The sequence below is a fragment of the Oncorhynchus tshawytscha genome, linkage group LG08, assembly GCF_018296145.1.
Source record: "Oncorhynchus tshawytscha isolate Ot180627B linkage group LG08, Otsh_v2.0, whole genome shotgun sequence".
NCBI classification, from domain to species: domain Eukaryota; kingdom Metazoa; phylum Chordata; class Actinopteri; order Salmoniformes; family Salmonidae; genus Oncorhynchus; species Oncorhynchus tshawytscha.
In genome coordinates this window covers 21,974,038-21,999,783 of record NC_056436.1, presented here as the reverse complement: position 1 = coordinate 21,999,783, position 25,746 = coordinate 21,974,038, and the positions used below count along the sequence as shown (strand labels likewise).

Genomic DNA, 25,746 nt, shown 5'->3' with positions numbered 1-25,746 from the left:
TATCAGTGGATTTGTATGTCTTCCATTTCCTAATAATTGCTCCCACAGTTGATTTCTTCAAACCAAGCTGCTTACCTATTGCAGATTCAGTCTTCCCAGCCTGGTGCAGGTCTACAATTTTGTTTCTGGTGTCCTTTGACAGCTCTTTGGTCTTGGCCATAGTGGAGTTTGGAGTGTGACTGTTTGAGGTTGTGGACAGGTGTCTTTTATACTGATAACAAGTTCAAACAGGTGCCATTAATGCAGGTAACAAGTGGAGGACAGAGGAGCCTCTTAAAGAAGAAGTTACAGGTCTGTGAGAGCCAGAAATCTTGCTTGTTTGTAGGTGACCAAATACTTATTTACCACCATAATTTGCAAATAAATTCATTAAAAATCCTACAATGTGATTTTGACTGTCATAGTTGAAGTGTACTTATGATGAAAATTACAAGTGGGAGAACAAGTGGGAATTTTTAAGTGGGAGAACTTGCACAATTGGTGGCTGACTAAATACTTTTTTGCCCCACTGTACGCTTGAAAATACAGATTAAAATTAGGCATCTTGCACATTTACAGAAATGTTGATTTATGTGCACGGTCGCTGTCAAATATATCTAGTAAAGTAAAGACACAAAGGTATTAATCCTAGGCCTACTCTCCAACAGTGTCCCATTGACATTTAGACACAGATGTTCATGCATGTCAGTCCACTTTTTTTATAGTGAATCTTTTTCTCACATTTATGTATGCGCGTCTTCATATACTGACACATTCAAGTCTCATTCCTAGGGCTACAGTAATATATTTATTTAGGCAATATTGTTATGTTACACTGCACAGCCAAAGAAATACAAGAGAGCGCTGTGTAGTGATATTGTCTGTCTACCCCTTCAGGTGACCCAAAACCAGGAGAATGTGTTGGACTTGCAGTGGCTGGAGCTGCCATATATGCCCACTGAGGAGCTGGACCCCCTGTCCAGAAACATGGCCCTGCACCTCCGCAAACTCATAGATGAAAGAGATGAATGTGCAGAGGTTGGTATTGAAGACGGTCTGAAACACACCCAATTACGACTTTTAAAATCAACTGTATTACTCACAATACCTTTAAAAGTAAATGATGCAGCTGTACATTTATATGTACCTAATGAATATATATATGTATGTCATTCAGACTTGATTTGTGTTCTTTTTACACACAGCCAATAGGCTGACAGAGTTCTTCTCCACCCTCCTCCAGGCGATCGTGGAGCTGACCCAAGAGAGGGACTACCTCCAGTCCCAGCAGCCCTCTAACCACCTGGGTTACCCCAACCCTGAGAGGACCGACCTGGGCCTGGGAGGACCTATCTGCCGGCTGTCCAAAGAGGACCGGCAGCATCTGGCTGTGGAGCTGGCTGACACTAAAGCCAAACTGAGACGCTCGCGACAGGAACTGTGAGTCAGGAGAAGGAAATCTCTACCATGACAGGCTAGAGTTAGATGCTAGAGGCTAGATTTTGGGATATTTTGGCATTTAACATATTTGTTTTATTTAGACAAATTATTTTCCAAGATTTTAGCTTAAGTTTTACTATAAGCCCTCTTTAATTACAATGTAGATTTGTCTGAACAAATTGATTTGCCAACCTAATGTATGCTGTGTCTCTCCCAGGGAGGAGAAGACTGAGCAGCTGATGGATAACAAACATGAGGTGGAGAGGCTGGATCTAGAGATGCAGAAACTCAAGCAGGAGGTGCAGATTTCCTCTTTCACTTTGGCTTCCCTGTGTCCCCCTCACACTCCCCCTCTTTCTTCTCCTCACTCTCTTTGCCTGTTTATCTCCTTCTCATGCTCTCCCCGTTTCTTTCCCTCTTACTCTCTCCCCCGGTTTCTCTTGCTCACAAACATGCTCTGAGACCCAACTTTACCCTCTTTTTCCAGTCAGGAAAAATGGTTCCCAGACATTTCAAATCTTGACCACAAATTACATGCTAGAAAGCATGTCACATTTATTCTATCTTTGGCTAAAAATGTCTCCTGTGAACATTCTGATGTCACATTATGAAAGACAGTACCATTTTAAGATATTCCCATGAGACCAGCAAATTCTAAAATAGAAAGATTTCATAACTAGTTTTGTCATAACCTCGCTGCAGATCACATCTAGTCCATAGTGTTGTGTGTGTGCCATTCGGAGACCAGCTCCATTGTGTGTGTTTGTGACTTGTGCAGAACATGCAGTTACTTGCAGAGGCGAGGTCGGTGCGTGCGTACAGGGATGAAGTGGACGCTCTGAGGGAGAAGGCAGCCAAGGTGGACAGACTGGACACAGAGTTGAGCCGCTGCAAGGAGAGGCTACACGACGTCCACTTCTACAAGACACGAGTCGAGGTGATTCACACTGATCATTCAATTTCTTTGAATAAACGTTGTGACTCACCATCAATTTAATGACACCTGAAATCAAATAATACTGTACATTTAAGGAAAAGAACCTGGTGAAGGAATTTGCCAAAACGAGTTGGTTTTAATAATAAAAGTATCATATCTTCAGCATGCTCCACTGTTCATGCACCTTTTGTTTGAAAGGGACAACATATATTTTTGTCATTATCAACACACATCCACATGTTTAGCCTATGTCATCTGTCAATACACATTAGACACACTGAGTACAGGATGAGGATGATTGGTGGTGCATATTAAGACCCATAAACCTTAGCAGCACGTCTTTCATGTCTCTGGGTCAAATTAGTTCCACTACATTGACTACAACATTGACTAGAACCCCTGCTGTCTCTTTCACAGGGGACCAATGGCATCTCCTGATCAGCAGAATGACTAGGCCCAGGGTTTTATGGGTTTGTCCAGGCATGGGTCTCCACAGCTGTCAGTGGCAGGCCTCTGAATCACTATGTCCCTCTGTCTCCATCTCAGCCTCTGACTCATTATATTTCACACACTCCATCTTACTGTGTGCTTGTTTGAGATCGGCTACATTGGAGTGGAATCACTGATCTACGAATCACTTTGCATCCCCAATTAACTACTCATTAAGTGATCAAAATGAGCAAATCTGAACAGCGTATTCCTCAGGCCGATCTCCTAAAACACGCTGTATATGTCCCTCTGTTTCCATCTCACTGTGTCTGTCTGTATTAAATGTGTCTACAGGAGCTGAGAGAAGATAACGCCACTCTGATGGAGACCAAAACCCTGCTGGAGGAGCAGCTGGGAGCCTCCAGGAGGCGTTGTGACAAACTACATGAGCTGGAGAAGGAGAACCTGCAGCTACGTTCCAAACTACACGACGTGGAGATGGTGAGAAAATTGAACCTGGTGTCTATCATTGACTGGATCACGCGGTCTGTGTGTGTCTTTGCCCTTTTGACAATACTGAGTTACACATCCACCGTAATTGCTGGACCTATTCTGGAATTGAAAATGTAACAAGAAAATATTTGAACACTAACACAATATGGTCAGGGCTGGCACAATAGTGTGAAAAGGATATGTGTGTGTCTGGCCCACTCTGCTGTCCCTCTCAGGACCGGGACACAGATAAGAAGCACCTGGAGGGGTTGATAGAGGAGAACATGCTGCTGGAGATCTCTCAGAAACAGAGCATGAACGAGTCTGCCCACCTGGGCTGGGAACTGGAGCAGCTGGCCAAGAACAACGATGACAATGACAGTAAGGGGACACACACACACACTGCAGAGAGCCCATATTAATCATCTTCCGTTAGCTGTTGATGGCATTTTTGGATGAAAAAGGGCTGAAAAGACAGACCATATATTCATATATTTTGGTGATAAAATTACTCTGCATCTGCCTCAGTTTTACATTAATCACAAAGCATTGCTCACTCTTCTGTCAACAAACTGTATACCATGATCACATGCACAGAACATCTCCAAATACAAGATGCCAGACATTTTTTTTAAATAGGAGAAAATGTATTCACAAACAGAACTGAACAAGCACCCCTCTCTTTTCCCCCCCGTGCAGTGCACAAGTCGTTTGTGTTTGAGCTGAACGAGTCTGCGTCGAGCCGCCTGCTGAAGCTGGAGAAGGTGAACCAGGGTCTGCAGAGCACCATCCAGGAGCTCAGAGAGGCTTCACTAAGTCTGGAGAAGGACCAGCTAAACACCATGGAGTTGGAGAGAGAGAACCAGGGCCTCAGCAAAAAGGTACTGTACACACTGATTTGACAGATGCTACTTTATGCTGGTCCCACATGCTTTATAGAATGGCAGTCTGTGTTGTGGCATACTATGCTGGTCCCACATGCCCTATATAGAGAGTCAGCAGAATACATTGCAGTATGTATTGTGGTGCAGTTAACTGAATGAGGGTGGGAGCAGAGCAGCATATACTGAGTGCTATCTTTCTCTATTCATAGTATATGTCATTGTCCCAGCACTGGTTGGGATGTTTTGAATGTACATATCTCTCACACATTCTTCTGACATATTGAGCTTTCATATTTATGACGTCTTTGATGTTGATTGATTAATTAAATCTATTTTGTCTGTGGTTTCTATCATGATTGTCATCCATTTTGTGTCTTCTATAGCTGGAGCGTATGCAGACCCTGCTGGACCAGGAGAAGCAGACCACCCAGGACATGGAGGGTCTGGAAGAAGACCTGCTCAAAGACGAGCAGAAACTGGAGAAGACTCTGGAGAGACTACAGGCAGACAAGAACAGACAGGCGCAAAGTGTACTTCTACCTTTACACATGCTAAATGCACCATTTCATGGCCCGGAGGAAAATTTTCGGGTCCTAACTGTCTGTGGCATGTTGTCCTCAGTGGTCCCTCTTATGTCCTCATTTTGCCAACTGACTGTCTTTGTGTGTTCCCCAGATCTCAGAGCTGGAGCAGGAAAAGGAGCACCTGAGTCAGGCGGTGAGTTCCCTGCGTCAGCACGCCCAGGTTGACAGCGAGGCCCGATTCAGGGAGGTGGAGACAGAGAACCTTGTCCTCCACCAGACCATCACCAACACCGGAACCAAGCTGGCCCGGCTAGAAGCCCAGGGCAAGCAGGCCACCAAGGAGCTGGAGACACTGAGGGAGAGGGGGGAGGAGCTGGAGAGGGAGACAACACATCTGGAGAGGAGCAAGGAGCAGCTGCAGAGGGAGGTGGGGGAGGTCTTGCACTTGTTTCGCCAATATTTGCAGCAATTTTTTTATGTTTTACTTGCAGTAATTGTGAGTTGCAATCAGTGCATTCAACTTAGGTAATTAAAACGACTACATGTCACGATCGTTGCAATGCCTGAACTGTAAATGTAAACGTAGGTGGCCTCCCTGAAGATCACATGTGACCGGGCTGAGGCCCTGGAGAGAGACAACACCAGCCTGGAGCAGGACAACCGGAGGCTGAAGAAGCAGGTGGATACAACCCAGAACGTGAGCCTGCGCCTGGCCACGCTGGAGAATGACCACAGCCTCTTGGACGAGGAGAACCTGGAGCTACGACGCACCGTGGAGTCCCTCCGGCCAGCTGCCGTTCGCCTGGCCCAGCTCCAGCAGGAGAACAGGGAGCTGGAGAGGGAGAGGGAGGATCTGACCCGCTCTGTGGAGGAGCTGCGGTCCCAGAGGAAGAGGGCGGAGCGGCTGGAGCTGAGCATCGGCAGCCTGGGCCAGGAAAACCAGAGGTTACAGCAGAGCCTGGAGAACAGTTCCACTAAGATCCAGGGGCTGGTGAGGGAGCTGAGGCAGGCGGAGACTGAGACCGGGGTTCTGAGACGGGAGCTGGAAGAGGTGCGCCTGGCGGGGAAACGCCTGGAGGTGGTGGAGAAGGAGAAGAGGGGGCTGGAACAGGAGCTGGGCCAGTCAGAGAAGGTACGTCTGTGTTTCTATGCTACATGTATACTGTAGTTGTGTAGTATTACGCCCTCCTGGCTGCACAATGAACTTCCTTGATGGGATAATACAAATGTAATTCAACTAAATTGAACGGAATTCATTTTAAGGAGAGGAAGCAGCTGGAGAAGGAGGCGCGACGTTTATGGCAGCAGCTGGAAGTGAAGGAAGAGGTGCTGGAGGAGAGTGCTCTAAAGCTGGCCTCATTAGAGAAGGAGGGCATCACCAAGGAGAAGGAGCTGGAGAGGTTAAAGGAGGTGGCTGGGATGGTCAAAGAGCTGGCGATTCAGAACAAGGAGCTGCAGAAACAGGCCACCATCGACAAGAGGACCCTGGCCACACTCCGAGAGGTATGTATGGGGAAGAGGTTGGAGGATAATGTACAATAGGTTGAAGTGCTAGGTGTACCATACTAGGGTTGAATATTTTCAAATGTATTTTACAAATGTTACATCCCAAGAATAAATCCCTTTTTTCCCTGTGCATTCCGGTATTTACCACCCTAACAAGAAATGTCATTCTAAAGCATATAAATATACTACCTGAGCCTGATGTGCCATACATTAAGGACATTTTATGAGCCCAAGCGGATTTAATAAGTTACATCAGTAAGGGATCATAGCTTTGACCTGGATTCACCTGGTCAGTTTGTCATGGAAAGAGTTCTTAATGTTTTGTACACTCAGTGTATAGTTTACGGCACATTACGCACGACAGAAAACATAAATGCCCATAGACGTAGCTATGCTCTCTTGGGTAAATAAATTAAACTAGCTCCAGTAGGCTAATCTTTTTGTGGGACTTTATTACCGTACTTTATTGTATTATATTGGACTGGAATTATGCATATTGTTCAAACCATGAAGCTGGGTGAAGGACATGCGGCCTACTAAGTCACAATTATAGTCTAGGGTATATTTACTTTTTATATAAAAGGGCCTATTTTACATTTTTATAATTAGTAGGCTGAGGCATATACAGTGCATTCAGAAACTATTCAGACCCCTTCCCTTTTTCCACATTTTGTTATGTTACAGCCTTATTCTAAAATTTGTAAAAAATATAAATAATAATACTCATCAATCTACACACAATACCCTATAATGACAGTGAAAACCTGCCGTTTCTACTTGTAGAATCACAATGCTCGTCAGTGGCCGAGAACTTGACTTTGAGCCTATCAGAGAGCACAAAATTCCACCTAGGGAAGCCTAACAAAAAAAAAGATAGCAGTTTTGAAGCTGCAGTAAAGTCCAGGTGTACTCCACCACCTTTTCATCAGAATTGTAACTACAACAATAAAGCTGCATAATAAAATGTTTTATCTAGAGAGAGTCTTTACATCTTTTACATCTAGCAAATGAGTTTTGTGCTTGAAGTATTTTTTTGTAAGGTTCAGTTTGATAATAAGCACCTGCTCATTAGTTAGCTTGCTAAGCAGTCACACACACTTCATATGAAATGAATGGAGTGTTCGGTGCAGCACAATGCACGCAACACTAAATGCTCTACCAAGCTAGCTATCTACTGTTAGCAAGATGATGAAGAAATAATTTAATTCACTATTCCCCATACTGCCAGTGTCAGTCTGCTTTCTAGCTAATGTTAGCATTGCCATTTAGCACAACATCGCTGGCTAGCTATTCCACCGACTCTCGGCAGCTAACAGGCAGCTACTTCAGTCAAAAACCAATCATTGTGATTTAATTATAATTTTGCTAGCTACTCTAGTTGTGGCCATCTGGTTTGTATCAATAAGGGCTTACTACAAATTCTAGCTGGCTAGCAACAAAATTAGCGTAGGTTGATAGTTAACTTAACATCAGCTGTAGCAGGCGTAAGCCAAACAAGCTAGTGCCACATTGTGGCCTGGAGTATTAAACTAAGCAAATCTGAGGTCAAACTCTTCTATATGAACAATGACAAGGTAACTGCTGACACTGGGCAGAGTTGCTAAGTACCTATCGCCAGTCAGATTTCTCAGTGTGTCTGACTGTTTGGTAGACAGGTCAATAGAGTCAGGGTTTTATTGTGTGTCCTGTCCAGGACCTGGTGAATGAGAAGCTGAAGGTGCAGCAGCAGTGGAATGAGTTGGAGATACTGAGCCACGAGCTGGAGAAGATTGGCCTCAACAGAGAGAAACTACTGCAGGGGGAGAACAGCTGTGAAGAGAAGTAAGTAGCTTTACACTACCAGCATGCATCACACTACCAGATTTTCTACAATACATCTACCTCAGTGTCGTTTAAGATGAGGGAAGACAAAGATTTTTTTTTCATGAGCATAGTCTTATTTCTATTACAACATATTGGATGACTGTCATTCATATTCCATTCAACCAGTTCTATGTAACAGAGAGGTTCATGATGCTCAAATTTTCCCTACGCCCATCATGAGGTTGCTACAACCTAGCCTATGAATGAAAGTTTACAACATAGGTGCACACAGATCGAGAAACAAATTCGAGGTGACAGACCGGGACACATGGGACAGACGGTGAAATTCAATACCGCCATGCGCACTCTTGCCTGCATCTAGTCTATATAGAGTGTAATTATTAGTCCAACAGTTGCAAACAAGAGTTTCTATTAGACAAATTCAGGTATGTTTATACCTGTTTTCTTCCATTTGCTTCCGTGTTAAGAAACGTTTTTCAACAGAATCTGCAGAAAGAATACACCCCTGATCACGCGTAAACACAGTTAACTTTCATAGCAGCCAAGTTGTATTCAAATATAATTTTATTTGTCACATACACATGGTTAGCAGATGTTAATGTGAGTGTAGCAATGCTTGTGATTCTAGTTCCAACAATGCAGTAATAACCTAACAACTACACACAAATCTAAGGGGGTGAATGAGAATATGTACATGTAAGTATATGGATGAGCGATGGCCGAGCATCAAAGGCAAGGTGCAATAGATGGTATAAAATAAATTAGTCATATCACATGTACAGTTGAAGTCGGAAGTTTACATACACTTAGGTTGGAGTCATTAAAACTCGTTTTTCAACCACTCCACAAATTTCTTGTTAATTAACAAACTATGGTTTTGGCAAGGCGGTTAGGACATCTACTGTGTGCATGACACAAGTCATTTTTTCAACAATTGTTTACAGACAGATTATTTCACTTATTCACTGTATCACAATTCCAGTGGGTCAGAAGTTGACATACACTAAGTTGACTTTGCCTTTAAACAGCTTGGAAAATTCCAGAAAATGATGTCATGGCTTTAGAAGCTTCTGATAGGTAAATTGAAATCATCTGAGTCAACTGGAGGTGTACCTGTGGATGTATTTCAAGGCCTACCTTCAAACTCAGTGCCTCTTTGCTTGACATCATGGGAAAATCAAAAGAAATCAGCCAAGACCTCAGAAGAACAATTGTAGACCTCCACAAGTCTGGTTCATCCTTGGGAGCAATTTCCAAATGCCTGAGGGTACCACGTTCATCTGTACAAACAATAGTACGCAAGTATAAACACCATGGGACCACGCAGCTGTCATCCCGCTCAGGAAGGAGAGGTGTTCTGTCTCCTAGAGATGAACGTACTTTGGTGCGAAAAGTGCAACTCAATCCCAGAACAACAGCAAAGGACCTTGTGAAGATGCTGGAGGAAACAGGTACAAAAGTATATATATCCACAGTAAAACGAGTCCTATATCGACATAACCTGAAAGGCCTCTCAGCAGGGAAGAAGCCACTGCTCCAAAACCGCCAAAAAAAGCCTGACTACGGTTTGCAATTGCACATGGGGACAAAGATCGTACCTTTTGGAGAAATGTTCTCTGGTCTGATGAAACAAAAATAGAATTGCTTGGCCATAATGACCATCGTTACGTTTGGAGGAAAAAGGGGGAGGCTTGCAAGCCGAACATCGCAATCCCAACCGTGAAGCATGGGGGTGGCAGCATCATGTTGTTGGGGTGCTTTGCTGCAGGAGAGACTGGTGCACTTCACAAAATAGATGGCATTATGAGATGAGGAAATGATGTGGATATATTGAAGCAACATCTCAAGACATCAGTCAGGAAGTTAAAGCTTAGTCTCAAATGGGTCTTCCAAATGGACAATGACCACAAGCATACTTCCAAAGTTGTGGCAAAATGGCTTAACAACAAAAAAGTAAAGGTATTGGTGTGGCCATCACAAAGCCCTGACCTCAATCCTATAGAAAATTTGTTGGGAGAACTGAAAAAGCTTGTGCGAGCAAGGAGGCCTACAAACCTGACTCAGTTACACCAGCTCTGTCAGGAGGAATGGGCCAAAATTCACCCAACTTATTGTGGGAAGGTTGTGGAAGGCTACCCGCAACGTTTGACCCAAGTTAAACAATTTAAAGACAATACACTCAATTAGTATTTGGTAGCATGTAAACTTCTGACCCACTGGGAATGTGATGAAATAAATAAAAGCTGAAATAAATAATTATCTCTACTATTATTCTGACATTTCACATTATTAAAATAAAGCGGTGATCCTAACTGACCTAACACAGGGAATTTGTACTAGGATTAAATTACAAGAATTGTGAAGAACTGAGTTTAAATGTATTTGCCTGAGGTGTATGTAAACTTCCGACTTCAACTGTATATAAGGTAAGATATGTAAACATTATTAAAGTGCATTATTTCGAGCGCATTGTATAAAGTGACTAGTGTTTAGTTAGTGGCCAGTGATTGGGTCTCAAAGTAGGCAGCAGCCTCTCTGAGTTAGTGACCGCTGTTTAACATTCTGATGGCCTTGTGACAAGATGTTTTTCAGTCTCTCGGTCCCAGCTTTGATGCACCTGTACTGACCTTGCCTTCTGGATAGTAGCGGTGTGAACAGGCAGTGGCTCGGGTGGTTGATATCCAGGAGTGGCTCAAGAAGAAGCACATTAAGGTCCTGGAGTGGCCTAGCCAGTCTCCAGACCTTAATCCCATAGAATATCTGTGGAGGGAGCTGAAGGTTCGAGTTGCCAAACGTCAGCCTCGAAACCTTTATGACTTGGAGAAGATCTGCAAAGAGGAGTGGGACAAAATCCCTCCTGAGATGTGTGCAAACCTGGTGGCCAACTACAAGAAACGTCTGATCTCTGTGATTGCCAACAAGGGTTTTGCCACCAAGTACTATGTCATGTTTTGCAGAGGGATCAAATACTTATTTCCCTCATTAAAATGCAAATCAATTTATAAGCAGGGGATCAAATACTTTTTTCCCTCACTGTACATCCTGTTTGAGTTTTTGCCTAGAAGACGTAAGGAGCAAGATGGCGGTGTGGTCGGATTTCCGAAAGGAGGGCGGGGGAGGGCTTTTTTATGCATCACGGAAGTTGGAATAGCAGTGGTTGAGGGTGTTGCACGTAGGGCAATCAATATGCTTGAAGAATTTAGATCGAAATGTTCTCAAATTTACTTTGTTAAAATCCCCAGCTACAATAAATGCAGCCTCAGGATGTATGGTTTCCAGTTTGCATATAGTCCAGTGAAGTTCCTTGATGGCCATCTTGGTGTCTGCTTGAGGGGGAATGTACACAGCTGTGACTATAATTGACAAGAATTCTCTTGGTAGGTAAAATGAGCGGCACTTGATTGTAAGGAATTCTAGATCGGGTGAGCAGAAGGACTTGAGTTCCTGTAGGTTGTTATTACATCATGGGTTGTGTAATGCATTCATATTTATACACCTCCGCCCTTCCTCTTCCCAGAGAGGGGTTCATCTGTGTCGGCATGATGCATGGAGAAGCCTGATGGCTGAACTGATTCCGACAACATATCCTGTGAAACAGCATGTTATCATCTCTGATGTCTCTCTGGAAGGCAACCCTTGCTTGGATTTTGTCTACCTGGTTGTCAAGAGACTGGACATTGGCTGGTAGTATACTCGGGAGCGGTGTGCGATGTGCACGTCTACGGAGCCTGGCCAGGTGGCTGCTTTTTCTTCCCCTTCTGCGGTGTCGTTGTTTTGGATCGCCTACTGGAATTAGCTCCATTGTCCTGGGTGGTGGTTTGAACAGAGGATCCGCTCCTCGCATCTATACGCACTCCTTCTTGCATCTGTACGCTCTCCTCCTCTCACCTTTTCCCTTCACTTGTGGACTTCAATGCACAACACATCCAGCTGTATGTGACCAGGCAAAAAAACTTTCCAAGCCAAACCATATCATAACCGCTACACACAGCCTACATCGTTGTCACCATATTAGCTAAAGTCATGTCATAGTCAACATAGCTACAATCATGCAGTAAATTAGTCAAACCAAAAGCATTCCTTGACTTGGAAGAGTTCCAGTGTTGTTGTTTAGTCATAGACAGCTAGCTAATTCTATTTGAGCAGGGTGTTTGAGTAGGATAAACTAGCGAGCTGCATTTGCTAGCTAAGTGAAACTGAACATGAACAATTACTGTCTTGCTTCTCCTTTATTTTGGAAGAAATTGATTTGTTCAAAACTGTTTAACTATTGTCTTTCGCTGAGTCAATTACTCACCACATTTTGTTCACTGCAGTGTTAGCTAGCTGTAGCTTATGCTTTCAGTACTAGGTTTATTCTCTGATCCTTTGATTGGGTGAACAACAATGTCAGTTCATGCTGCAAAAGCTTTGATAGGTTGGAGGACCTCATCTGGAAGGTGTCATAATTACTGTGTTAGTCTATGGAAGGGGTTGAGAACCATGAACCTCTTAGGTTTTGTATTGAAGTCAATATACCCAGAGGAGGATGGAAGGTAGCTGTCCTCCGGCTACACCATGGTGCTACCCTACAGAGCGCTGTTGAAGCTACTTTAGACCTAGACCTTCATTGCAAAATAGTGTTTTAATCCATTTTTTGGTGGTGTGTTTATATTTAGTATAGTTTTATCTAAAAAGGAATGACATTTTTTAAAACTATTTTTATGAAATTCACTGAGGATGGTCCTCCCCTTCCTCCTCAGAGGAGCCTCCACTGATATACCAGAATGCATCATTTAACATTTTAGTCATTTAGCAGACACACTTATCCAAAGCGACTTACAGTTGTACTGTAAGTTTTAAAAAAAAAATGTCCTTAGCGAAGTTACGATGGGGAAGACATGTATTTTTTTTATTTTTGGGGAGGGGCAAGAGACCAGTGGCAGCAGAACGTGCTCGAGTTGGGATGTAGGGTTTGAGCATAGCCTGAAGGTAGGGAGGGGCAGTTCCCCTTGCTGCTTCGTAGGCAAGCACCATGGATGTGAGCCTCGACAGGTATCATACTACCAAATTCTTTACATCTACACTGTCCCAGTATGCCACCACACTACCATTGTCTCAGACACATAACCACGTGTAGGCCTCAATATCCTACCCTCATAAAACTGCAGCCATTTTGTAATATTTTTTTACATGGGAAGTTAGTGTTTTTGAGTATTTTGTAGTAGGTATTTTTGTAATTTATTGCATGTGCGTGTGTGCTGAAATGCTTCTTGGCCCCTTGTGAAAATATGTGTTCCCAATGTCCACTTTGGATGAGGAACAGGGGTCATGTTGGGTTTTGTAAAGCTCAAAGAAAAGGGGCTTTTCATGTTAAGCCAGTGTTATTTGCTTTAGTGGTTGCTGCCCAACCTTCCTACCTACCTACTTCCTGTGGCAGGTATAGTGGGTGAGTCCGGGTTTATGTTCAAAAGTGTGTTGAAAGTGTTTAATCTCTATTTATCTCCGGCTTTATTTCTCCATATTTTATTTTGGCTCTCTATTTCTGTGTGTGTGTGTGTGTGTGTGTGTGTGTGTGTGTGTGTGTGTGTGTGTGTGTGTGTGTGTGTGTGTGTGTGTGTGTGCGTCCCTGAATACTGAATACTCCTTTCTAAAGGTGGTCAGAATAACTACAGGGGCACGTGTGCAGTGTTCTATTATAACCAATTTCTAAGACTGTTTGGGGAATGGCAAAATTACAGGGGAAAGATGGTTTCCATTCCTGTGTGGCTTGCAGCAGTTCAATTTTCCCTGGAAAACAGAGAATCTAGTCCTGCCGGGTGAGGTAGCATACAGTCAAGTCACAGTGAGCACCAGACCTGTGTTCAAGTAATGTTCTTTTTTTCTCTTCAAATAATTGGAGTGTTTGTTTGAGCCTGCCTAGAATGCCAGATGGGTGAGGTTTTATACTTTTAGGACTATTCCATTGGTTCAATTGTACCAGACAAGTTCAATCAAGCACAGCTAAAATATTTGACAGAAAATTAATACTATTTGAACCCCAGGTCGGATGAGGCGAGCACAGCAGGACAGCACTGTGGGGATAGCTGTACTGTACACTCCTGAACTACGAAATAAGACACTTTTTAAAAGACTTGTATTACCCCAAAGTAGGGCATCTTCTTGAGGGTTTTTCTTAAGAGTATCTGAGGATGTGTTAAGAGGTAGAGAGTTAGAGACCCAAGTGAGTGTTACCCAGAGGAGTTGGATTACAAAGCAAAGACATTCCTTCTCCAGCTATTTGTGCTCAATGAAACCAAAGCTGCCACTAATCAGTTAACCTCAAATAAATTCACTACCCTGAGTTACATTCTAACACCGCTTAGTAATCTCATGTGTGCACTGCATGCTCATGGTGATATTGTGTTCCACCTCTTGGCAAGGGTTTTCCAGTTTTTCCCCTCATATTTGTCTTAGCCCAACGCTAGTACGGATGAAAGTCATATGGTTGTAAAACTTTTAAACATGACCTCAGCAAGCAAACATTTGTCAGAAATTCAATATCCCATAGTATTCCTCTAGTCTTTTCTAAGTACAGGATTTATCTGCCACACATAGTCTCACTCTTGATATTAGAAGAAATAAGCTCAAATAAATGGTCAATTCAGCGTCATTAGTGTATGTATGTATGATAATTTGCATCGTTCTGCAGGAATTTCCATTGTTTGATCGTGGCACCTAAATAAAAGCACCACATTCCTGATTAATTTTAATCAATGAAGTCATTTGTGTCTGGGACTGTCTATTGGACTTGATATGACATTTAGACATACTGTATGCCTTACAGTAAGTACAAGATCTTGGAGAGTAAGATCGAGTCAACGCTGAAGAAGACTCTGGAGATCCGTGAGGAGAAGATTCATGGTCTGGAGTCTCGACTGGAGGAGTCTAGTAGTCTTAATCAGCAGCTGCGCACTGAACTCAGCACCGTACGTACCTATACACCTCTTTCATTCACACAGAAACACACACACTTACATATTTGAAGCACACACATTCTCTACTAATCATACTCTTGCACACACACACACACACACACTTTCACTCTTACTTCTACTCTCTTATGTACAGTGGGGCAAAAAAGTATTTAGTCAGCCACCAATTGTGCAAGTTCTCCCACTTAAAAAGATGAGAGAGGCCTGTAATTTTCATCATAGGTACACTTCAACTATGACAGACAAAATGAGAAAAAAAATCCAGAAAATCACATTGTAGGATTTTTAATGAATTTATTTGCAAATTATGGTGGTAAATAAGTATTTGGTCACCTACAAACAAGCAAGATTTCTGTCTCTCACAGACCTGTAACTTCTTCTTTAAGAGGCTCCTCTGTCCTCCACTGGTTACCTGTATTAATGGCACCTGTTTGAACTTGTTATCAGTATTGTCCACAACCTCAAACAGTCACACTCCAAACTCCACTATGGCCAAGACCAAAGAGCTGTCAAAGGACACCAGAAAAAAAAATTGTAGACCTGCACCAGGCTGAGAAGACTGAATCTGCAATAGGTAAGCAGCTTGGTTTGAAGAAATCAACTGTGGGAGCAATTATTAGGAAATGGAAGACATACAAGACCACTGATAATCTCCCTCGATCTGGAGCTCCACGCAAGATCTCACCCCGTGGGGTCAAAATGATCACAAGAACGGTGAGCAAAAATCCCAGAACTACACAGGGGGACCTAGTGAATGACCTGCAGAGAGCTGGGACCAAAGTAACAAAGCCTACCATCAGTAACACACTACACCACCAGGGACTCAAATCCTGCAGTGCCAGACGTGTCCCCCTGCTTAAGCCAGTACATGTCCAGGCCCGTCTGAAGTTTGCTAGAGAGCATTTGGATGATCCAGAAGAAGATTGGGAGAATGTCATATGGTCAGATGAAACCAAAATATAACTTTTTGGTAAAAACTCAACTCGTCGTGTTTGGAGGACAAAGAATGCTGAGTTGCATCCAAAGACCACCATACCTACTGTGAAGCATGGGGGTGGAAACATCATGCTTTGGGGCTGTTTTTCTGCAAAGGGACCAGGACGACTGATCCGTGTAAAGGAAAGAATGAATAGGGCCATGTATCGTGAGATTTTGAGTGAAAACCTCATTCCATCAGCAAGGCATTGAAGATGAAACGTGGCTGGGTCTTTCAGCATGACAATGATCCCAAAGACACCGCCCGGGCAACGAAGGAGTGGCTTCGTAAGAAGCATTTCAAGGTCCTGGAGTGGCCTAGCCAGTCTCCAGATCTCAACCCCATAGAAAATCTTTGGAGGGCTAACATCACTGCTCTAGAGGAGATCTGCATGGAGGAATGGGCTAAAATACCAGCAACAGTTTGTGAAAACCTTGTGAAGACTTACAGAAAACGTTTGACCTCTGTCATTGCCAAGACAGTGTATATAACAAAGTATTGATAAACTTTTGTTATTGACCAAATACTTATTTTCCAACATAATTTGTAAATAAATTCATTAAAAATCCTACAATGTGATTTTCTGGATTTTCTTTCCTCATTTTGTCTGTCATAGTTGAAGTGTACCTATGATGAAAATTACAGGCCTCTCTCATCTTTTTAAGTAGGAGAACTTGCACTATTGGTAGCTGGCTAAATTATTTTTTGCCCACTGTAACTTGTTCACTTATAATCTTTTTTCCCCCCACACGGTTGACCTCTGTGCTGTCTGTGGTGATCAGTTGAAGAAGACTCTGGAGGCTCTGAGACAGAGGCAGGAGGAGGAGACCCACTCACACAGCTCCACACTGCAGGCTGCAGTTCAGGGTCAGGTCCAGGGCCACAGCCAGGGTCAGGAGAAGTGGGAGACAGTGACGAGAGAGGCCACCGCAGAGCTCCTTAAATTCAAGGATCGCCTCATCGATATAGAGAAGAACGTGAGTGGTGTTCTTTTTATAGGGATAGAATGGGTGATGAAGGATAGGATTCAATTAAAGGCAAGGTTTGAATGTTTGATTGAGATTCGGGATGAGGATTCCTCAGTAATGTCTGTGAATGCTTAGAACATAAGTAGCTAAACAACAAGTACAGTCTGTCAAAACATACTGGCATAAGCATGTGGCAAACTGTTATACAAATGGTATACACTGAGTGTACAAAACATTAAGCATCTCTGCTCTTTCCATGACTGACCAAGAGACCGGTTAAGGAAGGATTTTTAAGCCTTGTAACAATTGAGACATGGATTGTGTGGGCAAGACAAAATATTTTTAAAGTGCCTTTAAACACGGTATGGTAGTAGGTGCCATGCTCCCCGGTTTGTGTCAAGAACTGCAACGCTGCTGGGTTTTTCACGCTCAACCGTTTCACATGTGTATTAAGAATGGTCCAACCACCCAAAGGACATCAAGCCAATGTGACACAACTGTGGGAAACCTTGGCGTCAACTTGTGCCAGCGACCCCGTGGAACGCTTTCGACAGGGGGAACAGCCTCGGGGGGCTGCAACTCGATATTAGAAAGGCGTTCTTAACATTTTGTACACTCGGTGTCTTGTCCATGTATAATCTTACCCACTTCCCTCTTTCCTTTCAGAAAGCAACCTTGCAGACAGAGAAGCACCTACTGAAAGATCAGCTGAGACAGCTAGACAACCAGAACAGCCAGCTGAATGCCCAGAATGTGGCCCTACAGGGGCAGGCTGTAGCACTGCAGCAGCACAACACCTTCCTGCACAAACAGACAGCCAAACTACAGGTACTAAAATACATACTACAGTGGCTCTACTCCAACATGCTACTGTGCTTCTCGCTCTGAGCTTGGCTGTATGGTGGTCAGGTGGTTGTTTTTGTTTTTCACCCCCTTGTTTGCATTCTTAGAGTAGCTGTGTCAGTTGTTGCCTATGTAGATGTTGTAGGATGACCAATTTGAGATGAAGAAAATGGAGATGTTGTGATAATCTGAGAATTATACCTCTGTGGTGTGTTCGAATGCCAGCTGACGCAGACAACATCTTAATGGGTTTAATAAAGTGATACTCTTCCTTTGTATCCTTCCGTTAGGTGGAGAACTCCACCCTCAACTGCCAGAGTGCATCTCTCATGGCCCAGAATGCCGTACTGCAGGGCCAGGTGGGGGCTCTGGAGAGCGAGTCGGAGGCGTGGCAGCGGCAGCGGGAGGAAGCGTGGGTGGGTAGGGAGGGCGTGCTGCAGGACCACGAGCGCTTGCTGAGCGTTCACGAGAGACAGGCGGCGGAGTACGAGCAGCTCATCACCCAACACGCCGCCCTGAAGGGCAACCAGAGAGCTCTGGAGAAGGAGCACCGTGCACTGGAGAACAAGTGGGCCACACACAGAACACACATACATACACACACACACTCACAAGGGTTACACACACCACTAGGCACAAACCACTGGGAACACACATTTATTTATATACACTACCGTTCAAAAGTTTGGGGTCACGTAGAAATGAGTGTGAGGCCCCGGTGCACAACTGAGCAAGAGGACAAGTACTCTAAACTTAGTGTCTAGTTTGAGAAACAGACGCCTCACAAGTCCTCAACTGGCAGCTTCATTAAATAGTACCCACAAAACACCAGTCTCAACGTCAACAGTGAAGAGGCGACTCTGGGATGCTGGGCAAAAGGATAAAAAAGGCAATAAATCAAGAATAAATCCTTTTCGTTACATTTATTTACACCTCACACACTAAGCGATTGCACACATATGGGTCAGACTGAAATGGGTCACACACACACTAGTGGTTTCAGATATCACCCTCTTCTATGGAAACTGTTCTCTTGTTTGTCTGCACACACCCTTGTTTTTCCACCGTCCCTCCTGTACTGGAAAGATTATCCTATAGAGCCCCACAGTGGTGGAGTCATAATACCCATAAAACCTAGCGGTCAAACAGGCAACTGGTTCCAATCGTTTTTCCACCATTAATTTTTCCCACGGGGAATTTTAGAAACACTTAATATAAGGGCTGCGTTTTGTGTAGGCTTACCCTGGCGTAGGCCAAGATGACTTTTATCAATATATTCAGCTTTATTTACTCTCAGATTCGAAAATGCAAAACTACAAATCACTGCAAGCACCTGCATGTAATCTGTAGCTGACACCATTTCTTAACAGGTATTGTGTCTATTTAAAACTTGCACATGACTGTTCACAGAATTGTCTATTTTAAAGACATTTAGACAATTTATTCATTACTACATTTAGCTAACATTAGATAGTTAATCCAGATATTCTTACCTTAGACTTGATTCAGCAGTCTCGTCCAAATCATCATGGTATTTGTAGTTCTTTACGATAGCCACATTAGCAGCTAATTAGTGTTTCATTTTGGGGGGGTAAATGCAAATATATTGATAAAAGTCACCTTGTCCTAGAGAGATTTACATGGTTATCAGAACGTCAGGCCAGGGTAAGCCTACACAAAACACAGCCCTTATATTAAGTGTTTCTAAAATCCCCTATGGGAAAAATGAATGGTGGAAAAGCGATTGGAACCATTTTCCTGTTTGAACGCTAGGTTTTATGGGTATTATGACTCATACTGTGGTACTCTATTGTGAACCTTACCGTCAGTTCAGTTTAAATGGAGTGATGTGAGAGGCACTGTGGACTGGCTGGCTGATCTGGCTGACTAATAATCTCTCCTCCTACCCTTCTTTCGTTAATGAACAATGGAGTAAGGGCCTGGGGTTGAGGCCCACGGATTAGAAGAGTCTGCCTGCTGTACTGTCAAGGGCCTAATCAGCTGGAATGTTAGCTGGTCCATATGTGCCTCAAAGCCCTTGGTTGTGTTTTCGTTAGGGCACGCTGTAGCCAAATGTTTTTTAACAGAACTAAAATGAGTGGTTATTGGACAGGTTGTGGTAGTCCCTCCCTGTTTCGGTCAGAGGTTTTCTTCTTCATTTCGTGAAAATGAATGAAACGACCCTGATGGGATAGCCAAGGTATGTGATCATGGAAGCTCTTAGAACAAACCACCACCATGTCACAGGCGCTCAATATCTCATGACTTTTCCAACCAACTCTTGTCCAATCTAACATTGCTATTGTTGTTTCTTTCTTATTGAGTGTAAAGAGGTTAGGTGGTTTGGTGATCATTAGGAATCTATAAGGGATGGGATCACCATGGCCTATTTTAGATGTAACACAACACACAACCTGGGGACAGTTAACTGGGCACCATATATCTGTTTATGTGACTGCTGTGGAGGTTCTATCTTTGACCCAGTCTCTGTGTCTGTCTGTTCAGGTACATAGTGCTGCTGAAGCAGAAAGATGCCATGGAGGCAGTGGAGTCCACCTTTCAGAAGGAGAGGGAGAGTGTAAGAGAGGAGATCCACAAAAATGCGCTGATTCTGGGGGAGAACCAGAGTCTGAGGGGGGAGTTGGACCGGTGAGCTCAGTCAGCACAGCAGCACCTCTATACAACCACACCTACTAACTCCAGCTTTACAAACATCACCATATGGGAGAGAATGAAGATAGCCTAGTGGTTAAGAGCATTGGGCCAGCAACTGAAAGGTCACTGGTTTGAATCCACAAAGCCGACTGGGTGAAGAAATGTGCACTTGAGCAAGGCACATTATTCTAATTGATGCTCTAAGTCACTCTGAATAAGAGTGTGCTAAATGACTAAAATGTAGAGAACCGTGTTTCCAATGGAAAATATGAGTGCAGCAGAAAAACTGGTAGAGTACAGCCTGATGCTGGTACCCTCTGGTGGTTACATACTGTAATGGCTGACTTTCTCCTTATCTTGCTCCGTATTCACACACTACCACGTGTCATGTAACACTACAATCAGATAAAACTCTTGTTGCCAAGTGGAAAGGCCTGTGAATGGGCTGAAACAATCAGTATGGCTGAACTCAACGCAAAAATCGAACAAAATTAACTACCTACAAAACTGACGATCTGATCCTAAAATTAGGCTTTTGAAGAGTGATTTATTTTGCAAAGCACCAGGACCTCATATGTCTCTTCATACTGTCTCTTGACATACCCTGTAGGTTGACCCAGACTCACTCCCAACTGTGTGCGGAGTATGACGGGCTGCAGGTGCAGACCAAGGAGTTGAAGACCCGACTGAACAGAGCTCAGCTGGAGGTGAACCGCTGGCAAGCCAGATACAACTCGATGAAGGAGCAGCACCAAGGCCTGGACATCTCCATGACCAAGCTGGACAACCACTGTGAGGTACACAGACCACTGACACTCGGGGACTGAAATCAGCTACTGCACATACAGCTTTTGTGCTTTAGATACTTGAAAGTGCAGTTTTGTCCAGAAGTAGGCTTAATTTGTGTCCTAATCTTTAATATACAACTTTATCTGGGTCAGTGTTACCATTGACTTAAACCATATGAAATGTTTAGTGCATTTCTAAAGTTGAATATAATGCAATTGAATTGTAGTGACACATGTACATGCTGCAGTTTTAGCAACAGTGTGAAATCTATGTGTTCTGTCTCCAGCTGCTGACCCGTCTGAAGGGGAACTTGGAGGAGGAGAACGACCACCTACTGAGTCAGATCCAGATGTTGAGCCAACAGAACCAGACCCTGCTGGAGAGAACCATGGAGAGCAAGGAGCTCTACCACAAAGAGCAGAAACAGTACATGTAAGTAGGTGTGTGTAGGTGTGTGTGTGTGTGTGTGTGTGTGTGTGTGTGTGTGTGTGTGTGTGTGTGTGTGTGTGTGTGTGTGTGTGTGTTCACATGCAGGTATATAGAGGAAAGTCATTTTGATAATTGAATGTCATAAATAAATCAAACAACTCCTGTGTTTCCAGTGACAAGCTGAACTCGCTCCGGAGGCAGAAGGAGAAACTGGAGGAGAAGATCATGGATCAGTACAAGTTTTATGATCCATCTCCTAAAAAGTTAGTACGGTTACATTTTGATTTGCTAATAATGTAGCTTAGTCAATGAACTATGAATAGGATGACAAATGGCTCCATTAGCAAGCCCTAGAGCCCAGAGATTTTCCTGGTCAGGTCACATGGTCAGTAAACCCTCCTGCCAATTGTCCTGTATGCCTATAGCCTACCTTAGCTGTCCTCGTGCTCTCACAGTTTGGATAGAATGTTTGTGCTGCATAAAACCTGTCTATTAATGCCAAATACAATCAGTCCACCATCAAAACAATAGCTTACTATGGATTGTTTCATTATGTAGACAATGTAGTCTAGCCTACTAGCCTATCTATAGCTTCTGTATTTACAGTATTTAGCAGGTATTTTTTTTATATTGCACATTGGAACTTGGACTCCATGCTGCCGGGGTGATCTTTCTCATCACTCGTAGGCTTACCAGTGTTCACAGAAGGGGAGGTCGCTCTCATGAGTGCCGCTGGGCCTCTGGTAGTCATCAGCCTGGTTTTCTGGGAGAGGAGGAGGAGGAGGGCTGGCACTATTCTTGAGAGGTGGAAGAAAAGGAGGAACAAGGCCGCTGCCATTGCCAGGCCAGGGCAGTGAGGTCTCTGACGGGACTGGCAGGCTGCTAGTACTAAGTGCTGCATCAGTAGGCCGACTAGCTTACACCTGCCATGGTGTTTCGTCTGTCGAGGATGAGGTGGTAGCTTTGCTGCAGGGGTTTCCACTACGCCAGTGTGACCTATGGGCTGATGTTAGATGGATGTCTGAGTGTAACTGTGATTTCCTTTTTGTCTGTGTCTGTCAGGAGGAACCATTGGGCCGGGGCCAAGGCTCTGGCCAAACTCATCAAGCCCAAGAACAGACAGGACAGCTCCAGGGAGAGGGTGCGGAGCGCCCCTGACATTCCCCTGCCCGAACCTCCCACCTTGGACTTCCCTGACATCCCCCCCCCCACGCCTCCCCTTCCACTGCCCCCCCGCCAGTCCTGCCTCAGCCTGGACTCTGTATGGAACCACTCTCTGGAGGAGAACCACCTTGGACAGGGACACTTCCCTGCACTCACCCCCACCCCCACATACTCCAGCAGAGGTAAGACAGACAGAGGGGATGTCTACTCATCCAGGGTAGTTCTATCCCTGAATAATGGAAGTTGTCCTGGCCCTACAGTTCTACAAGTCCTCTTTTTTTCCACAAGAGGTAGCTGTAAACTAGCTACACAAAATCTAAAATGTCTTCCCCCTCAAACTCATCTTGCCTTTGTTTTTTTGATGTCTGTTCTTCATTCTCTACTAGTTCAATGGGGATCTGTTGCATGACTAAACATTTTAATAGTTTATCTCGTCATCTTTGTTGGGCAATTTCGGGCCCTGTTCATTTATATAATGCATGTAGTTAACTACTTTCACTCAATCTCTTTCTCCCTCTTCTCTTTGTCATTGTATGTAAAACATAACCCCCTCCTGTTCAGTACCCCCATTCCTTGCCCCAGCCCTGCCAGCAGTACCCACAGTCCTGCCAGCAGTACCCCCTGTCACTGCAGCCAAGCGGTTTGGCTTTCTGAGGACAAGGAGCCAGGAGAAGGTTCCCAAGACGCCTCCCTCACAACGTTCTCACTCTAGACGCCTTCGCTTCTGGTCCTCCTCTGACATCCCCACCTGCACCACCGAGCCCCTCCCGCCCATCATTGGACAGTTCTAACTCCACCATCTTCACCCATTCCTCTTTATTACACCACCATCTTCACCCATTCCTCTTTATTACACCACCATCTTCACTCATTCCTCTTTATAACACCACCATTTTCACCCATTCCTCTTTATAACACCACCATCTTCACTCATTCCTCTTTATTACACCACCATCTTCACTCATTCCTCTTTATTACACCACCATCTTCACTCATTCCTCTTTATTACACCACCATCTTCACTCATTCCTCTTTATTACCCCACCATCTTCACTCATTCCTCTTTATAACACCACCATCTTCACTCATTCCTCTTTATAACACCACCATCTTCACTCATTCCTCTTTATTACACCACCATCTTCACTCATTCCTCTTTATTACCCCACCATCTTCACTCATTCCTCTTTATAACACCACCATCTTCACTCAATCCTCTTCATAACACCACCATCTTCACTCATTCCTCTTTATAACACCACCATCTTCACTCATTGCTCTTTATTTAACCCCTTTTATCTGTAACATCTTTACTTTTTGGCCCTCTGTCATTATTTCCTTACAGAAAACAGATGTCGTAATGCACACATACACACTTATCAAGCTTTCCTCCCATCACAACATACACTGTCTCTCTCTCTCTCACACACACAACACACACACTGAACTCTGAACTGAACAGGCTAGTTTGAGGCCTCCAGCCTCACACCAGGCACTCCACTCTGGGTAGACCCTGCAGTAAGTAGCCTTGTTTTGGATTGGAGCCCCCCCTTACTGCAGCCAGCCAGCAGCTTTGCCTACTTCTGTGAGAATGAGATATCTGTGTGTCACCTGATATGTTTAATCATGTAAAGTGGGCAACTGGGAAGAGCGATGCCTACCATCCCAATAAAGGCAGTTAATCTGTCTGCTCTGTCTCTTAATCTGGCAGCCAGTATCAATCCCATGTTCCACATGGGTGGAGGAATGTTGCGAGGAGAATTACTTGATGGGGCAATCAGCAATATTTACTGCTGTTCAAAGGATTTCTGCTTCCCCCCCCCCCAGAGTGATATAAATACCACTTAGGGAGGGATTGAGTGTTTAGGTTGCCTGTGTTGCATTGGTGATAATGACTGCCTCCAGCTAGCACTATACTCTCCCTGACTCTCCTTGTCTCCCACCCAAACACCACAATCTCACATCTTCCTTTATTCCATATCCTGTACTCTTGTGTGCCGTGTGTCTGTCACTCTCTGCCATGCTTTTTTTTTACCATCACCATCCATCTCTTTTCCCTCCACACCATTCTTGTCATCCCCTCGCTCAGCCCACCTTAATGACAATGGCTGTGCTAAAATACAGAATAACTGTTCTATTGGATCTATTGATGTCTGCGACTACTAAACATGGTACGCTTTGAATCAATGACCAATCTCATGCTTGACTGAGGGAGCAGGGAAGGGAATCAAAGGCTTTGGCCAGCCATTAGCCTACCAGACACCCTACTGACTGAGGCACTGCTGTCTGTTAGCGTATCAATGCACTCTCTTTTAAAAAAAATGTATTTCACCTTTGTTTAACCAGGTAGGCTAGTAGAGAATAAGTTCTCATTTACAACTGCGACCTGGCCAAGAATAAAGCAAAGCAGTTTGACACATACAACAACACACGTGGAATAAACAAAACATAGTCAATACTACAGTTGAAGAAAATCTATATACAGTGTGTGCAAATTAGGTAAGATAAGGGAGGTAAGGCAATAAATAGGTCATGGTGGCAAAGTAATTACAATATACCAATTAGACACTGGAGTGATTGATGTGCAGAAGATGAATGTGCAATTAGAGATACTGGGGTGCAAAGGAGCAAGATAAATAAATAAATAGAGTATGGTGATGAGTTAGTTGGATGGGCTATGTACAGGTACAATGATCGGTAAGCTGCTCTTACAGCTGGTGAGGGAGATATGAGTCTCCAGCTTCAGTGATTTTTTTGAAGTTTGTTTCAGTCATTGGCAGCAGAGAACTGGAAGGAAAGGTGGCCAAAGGAGGAATTGGCTTTGGGGGTGACCAGTGAGATATACCTGCTGGAGGGCGTGCTATGGGTGGGTGCTGCTATGGTGACCAGTGAGCTAAGGCGGGGCTTCAGAGACTTGTAGATGACCTGGAGCCAGTGGGTTTGGTGACGAGTAT

At 44.0% G+C, this 25,746-nt stretch overlaps 1 protein-coding gene across 1 annotated transcript in view; it reads left to right on the top strand.

Annotated features, from left to right (window-relative positions):
- Positions 1–25,746, top strand: part of LOC112256790 (protein Daple) — a 102,683-nt gene that overhangs the window by 65,840 nt on the left and 11,097 nt on the right. Inside the window, exons 7-27 of the mRNA XM_024430294.2 lie at positions 877–1,017; positions 1,223–1,419; positions 1,637–1,718; positions 2,198–2,356; positions 3,140–3,286; positions 3,514–3,658; positions 3,977–4,158; positions 4,545–4,691; positions 4,837–5,112; positions 5,272–5,817; positions 5,949–6,188; positions 7,885–8,012; positions 14,821–14,962; positions 16,727–16,921; positions 17,579–17,740; positions 18,046–18,323; positions 20,261–20,404; positions 21,021–21,207; positions 21,486–21,631; positions 21,802–21,891; positions 22,691–22,974. Coding sequence (XP_024286062.1) covers positions 877–1,017; positions 1,223–1,419; positions 1,637–1,718; positions 2,198–2,356; positions 3,140–3,286; positions 3,514–3,658; positions 3,977–4,158; positions 4,545–4,691; positions 4,837–5,112; positions 5,272–5,817; positions 5,949–6,188; positions 7,885–8,012; positions 14,821–14,962; positions 16,727–16,921; positions 17,579–17,740; positions 18,046–18,323; positions 20,261–20,404; positions 21,021–21,207; positions 21,486–21,631; positions 21,802–21,891; positions 22,691–22,974 — 4,018 coding nt within the window. The remainder of the gene's footprint in view (positions 1–876; positions 1,018–1,222; positions 1,420–1,636; positions 1,719–2,197; positions 2,357–3,139; positions 3,287–3,513; positions 3,659–3,976; positions 4,159–4,544; positions 4,692–4,836; positions 5,113–5,271; positions 5,818–5,948; positions 6,189–7,884; positions 8,013–14,820; positions 14,963–16,726; positions 16,922–17,578; positions 17,741–18,045; positions 18,324–20,260; positions 20,405–21,020; positions 21,208–21,485; positions 21,632–21,801; positions 21,892–22,690; positions 22,975–25,746) is intronic.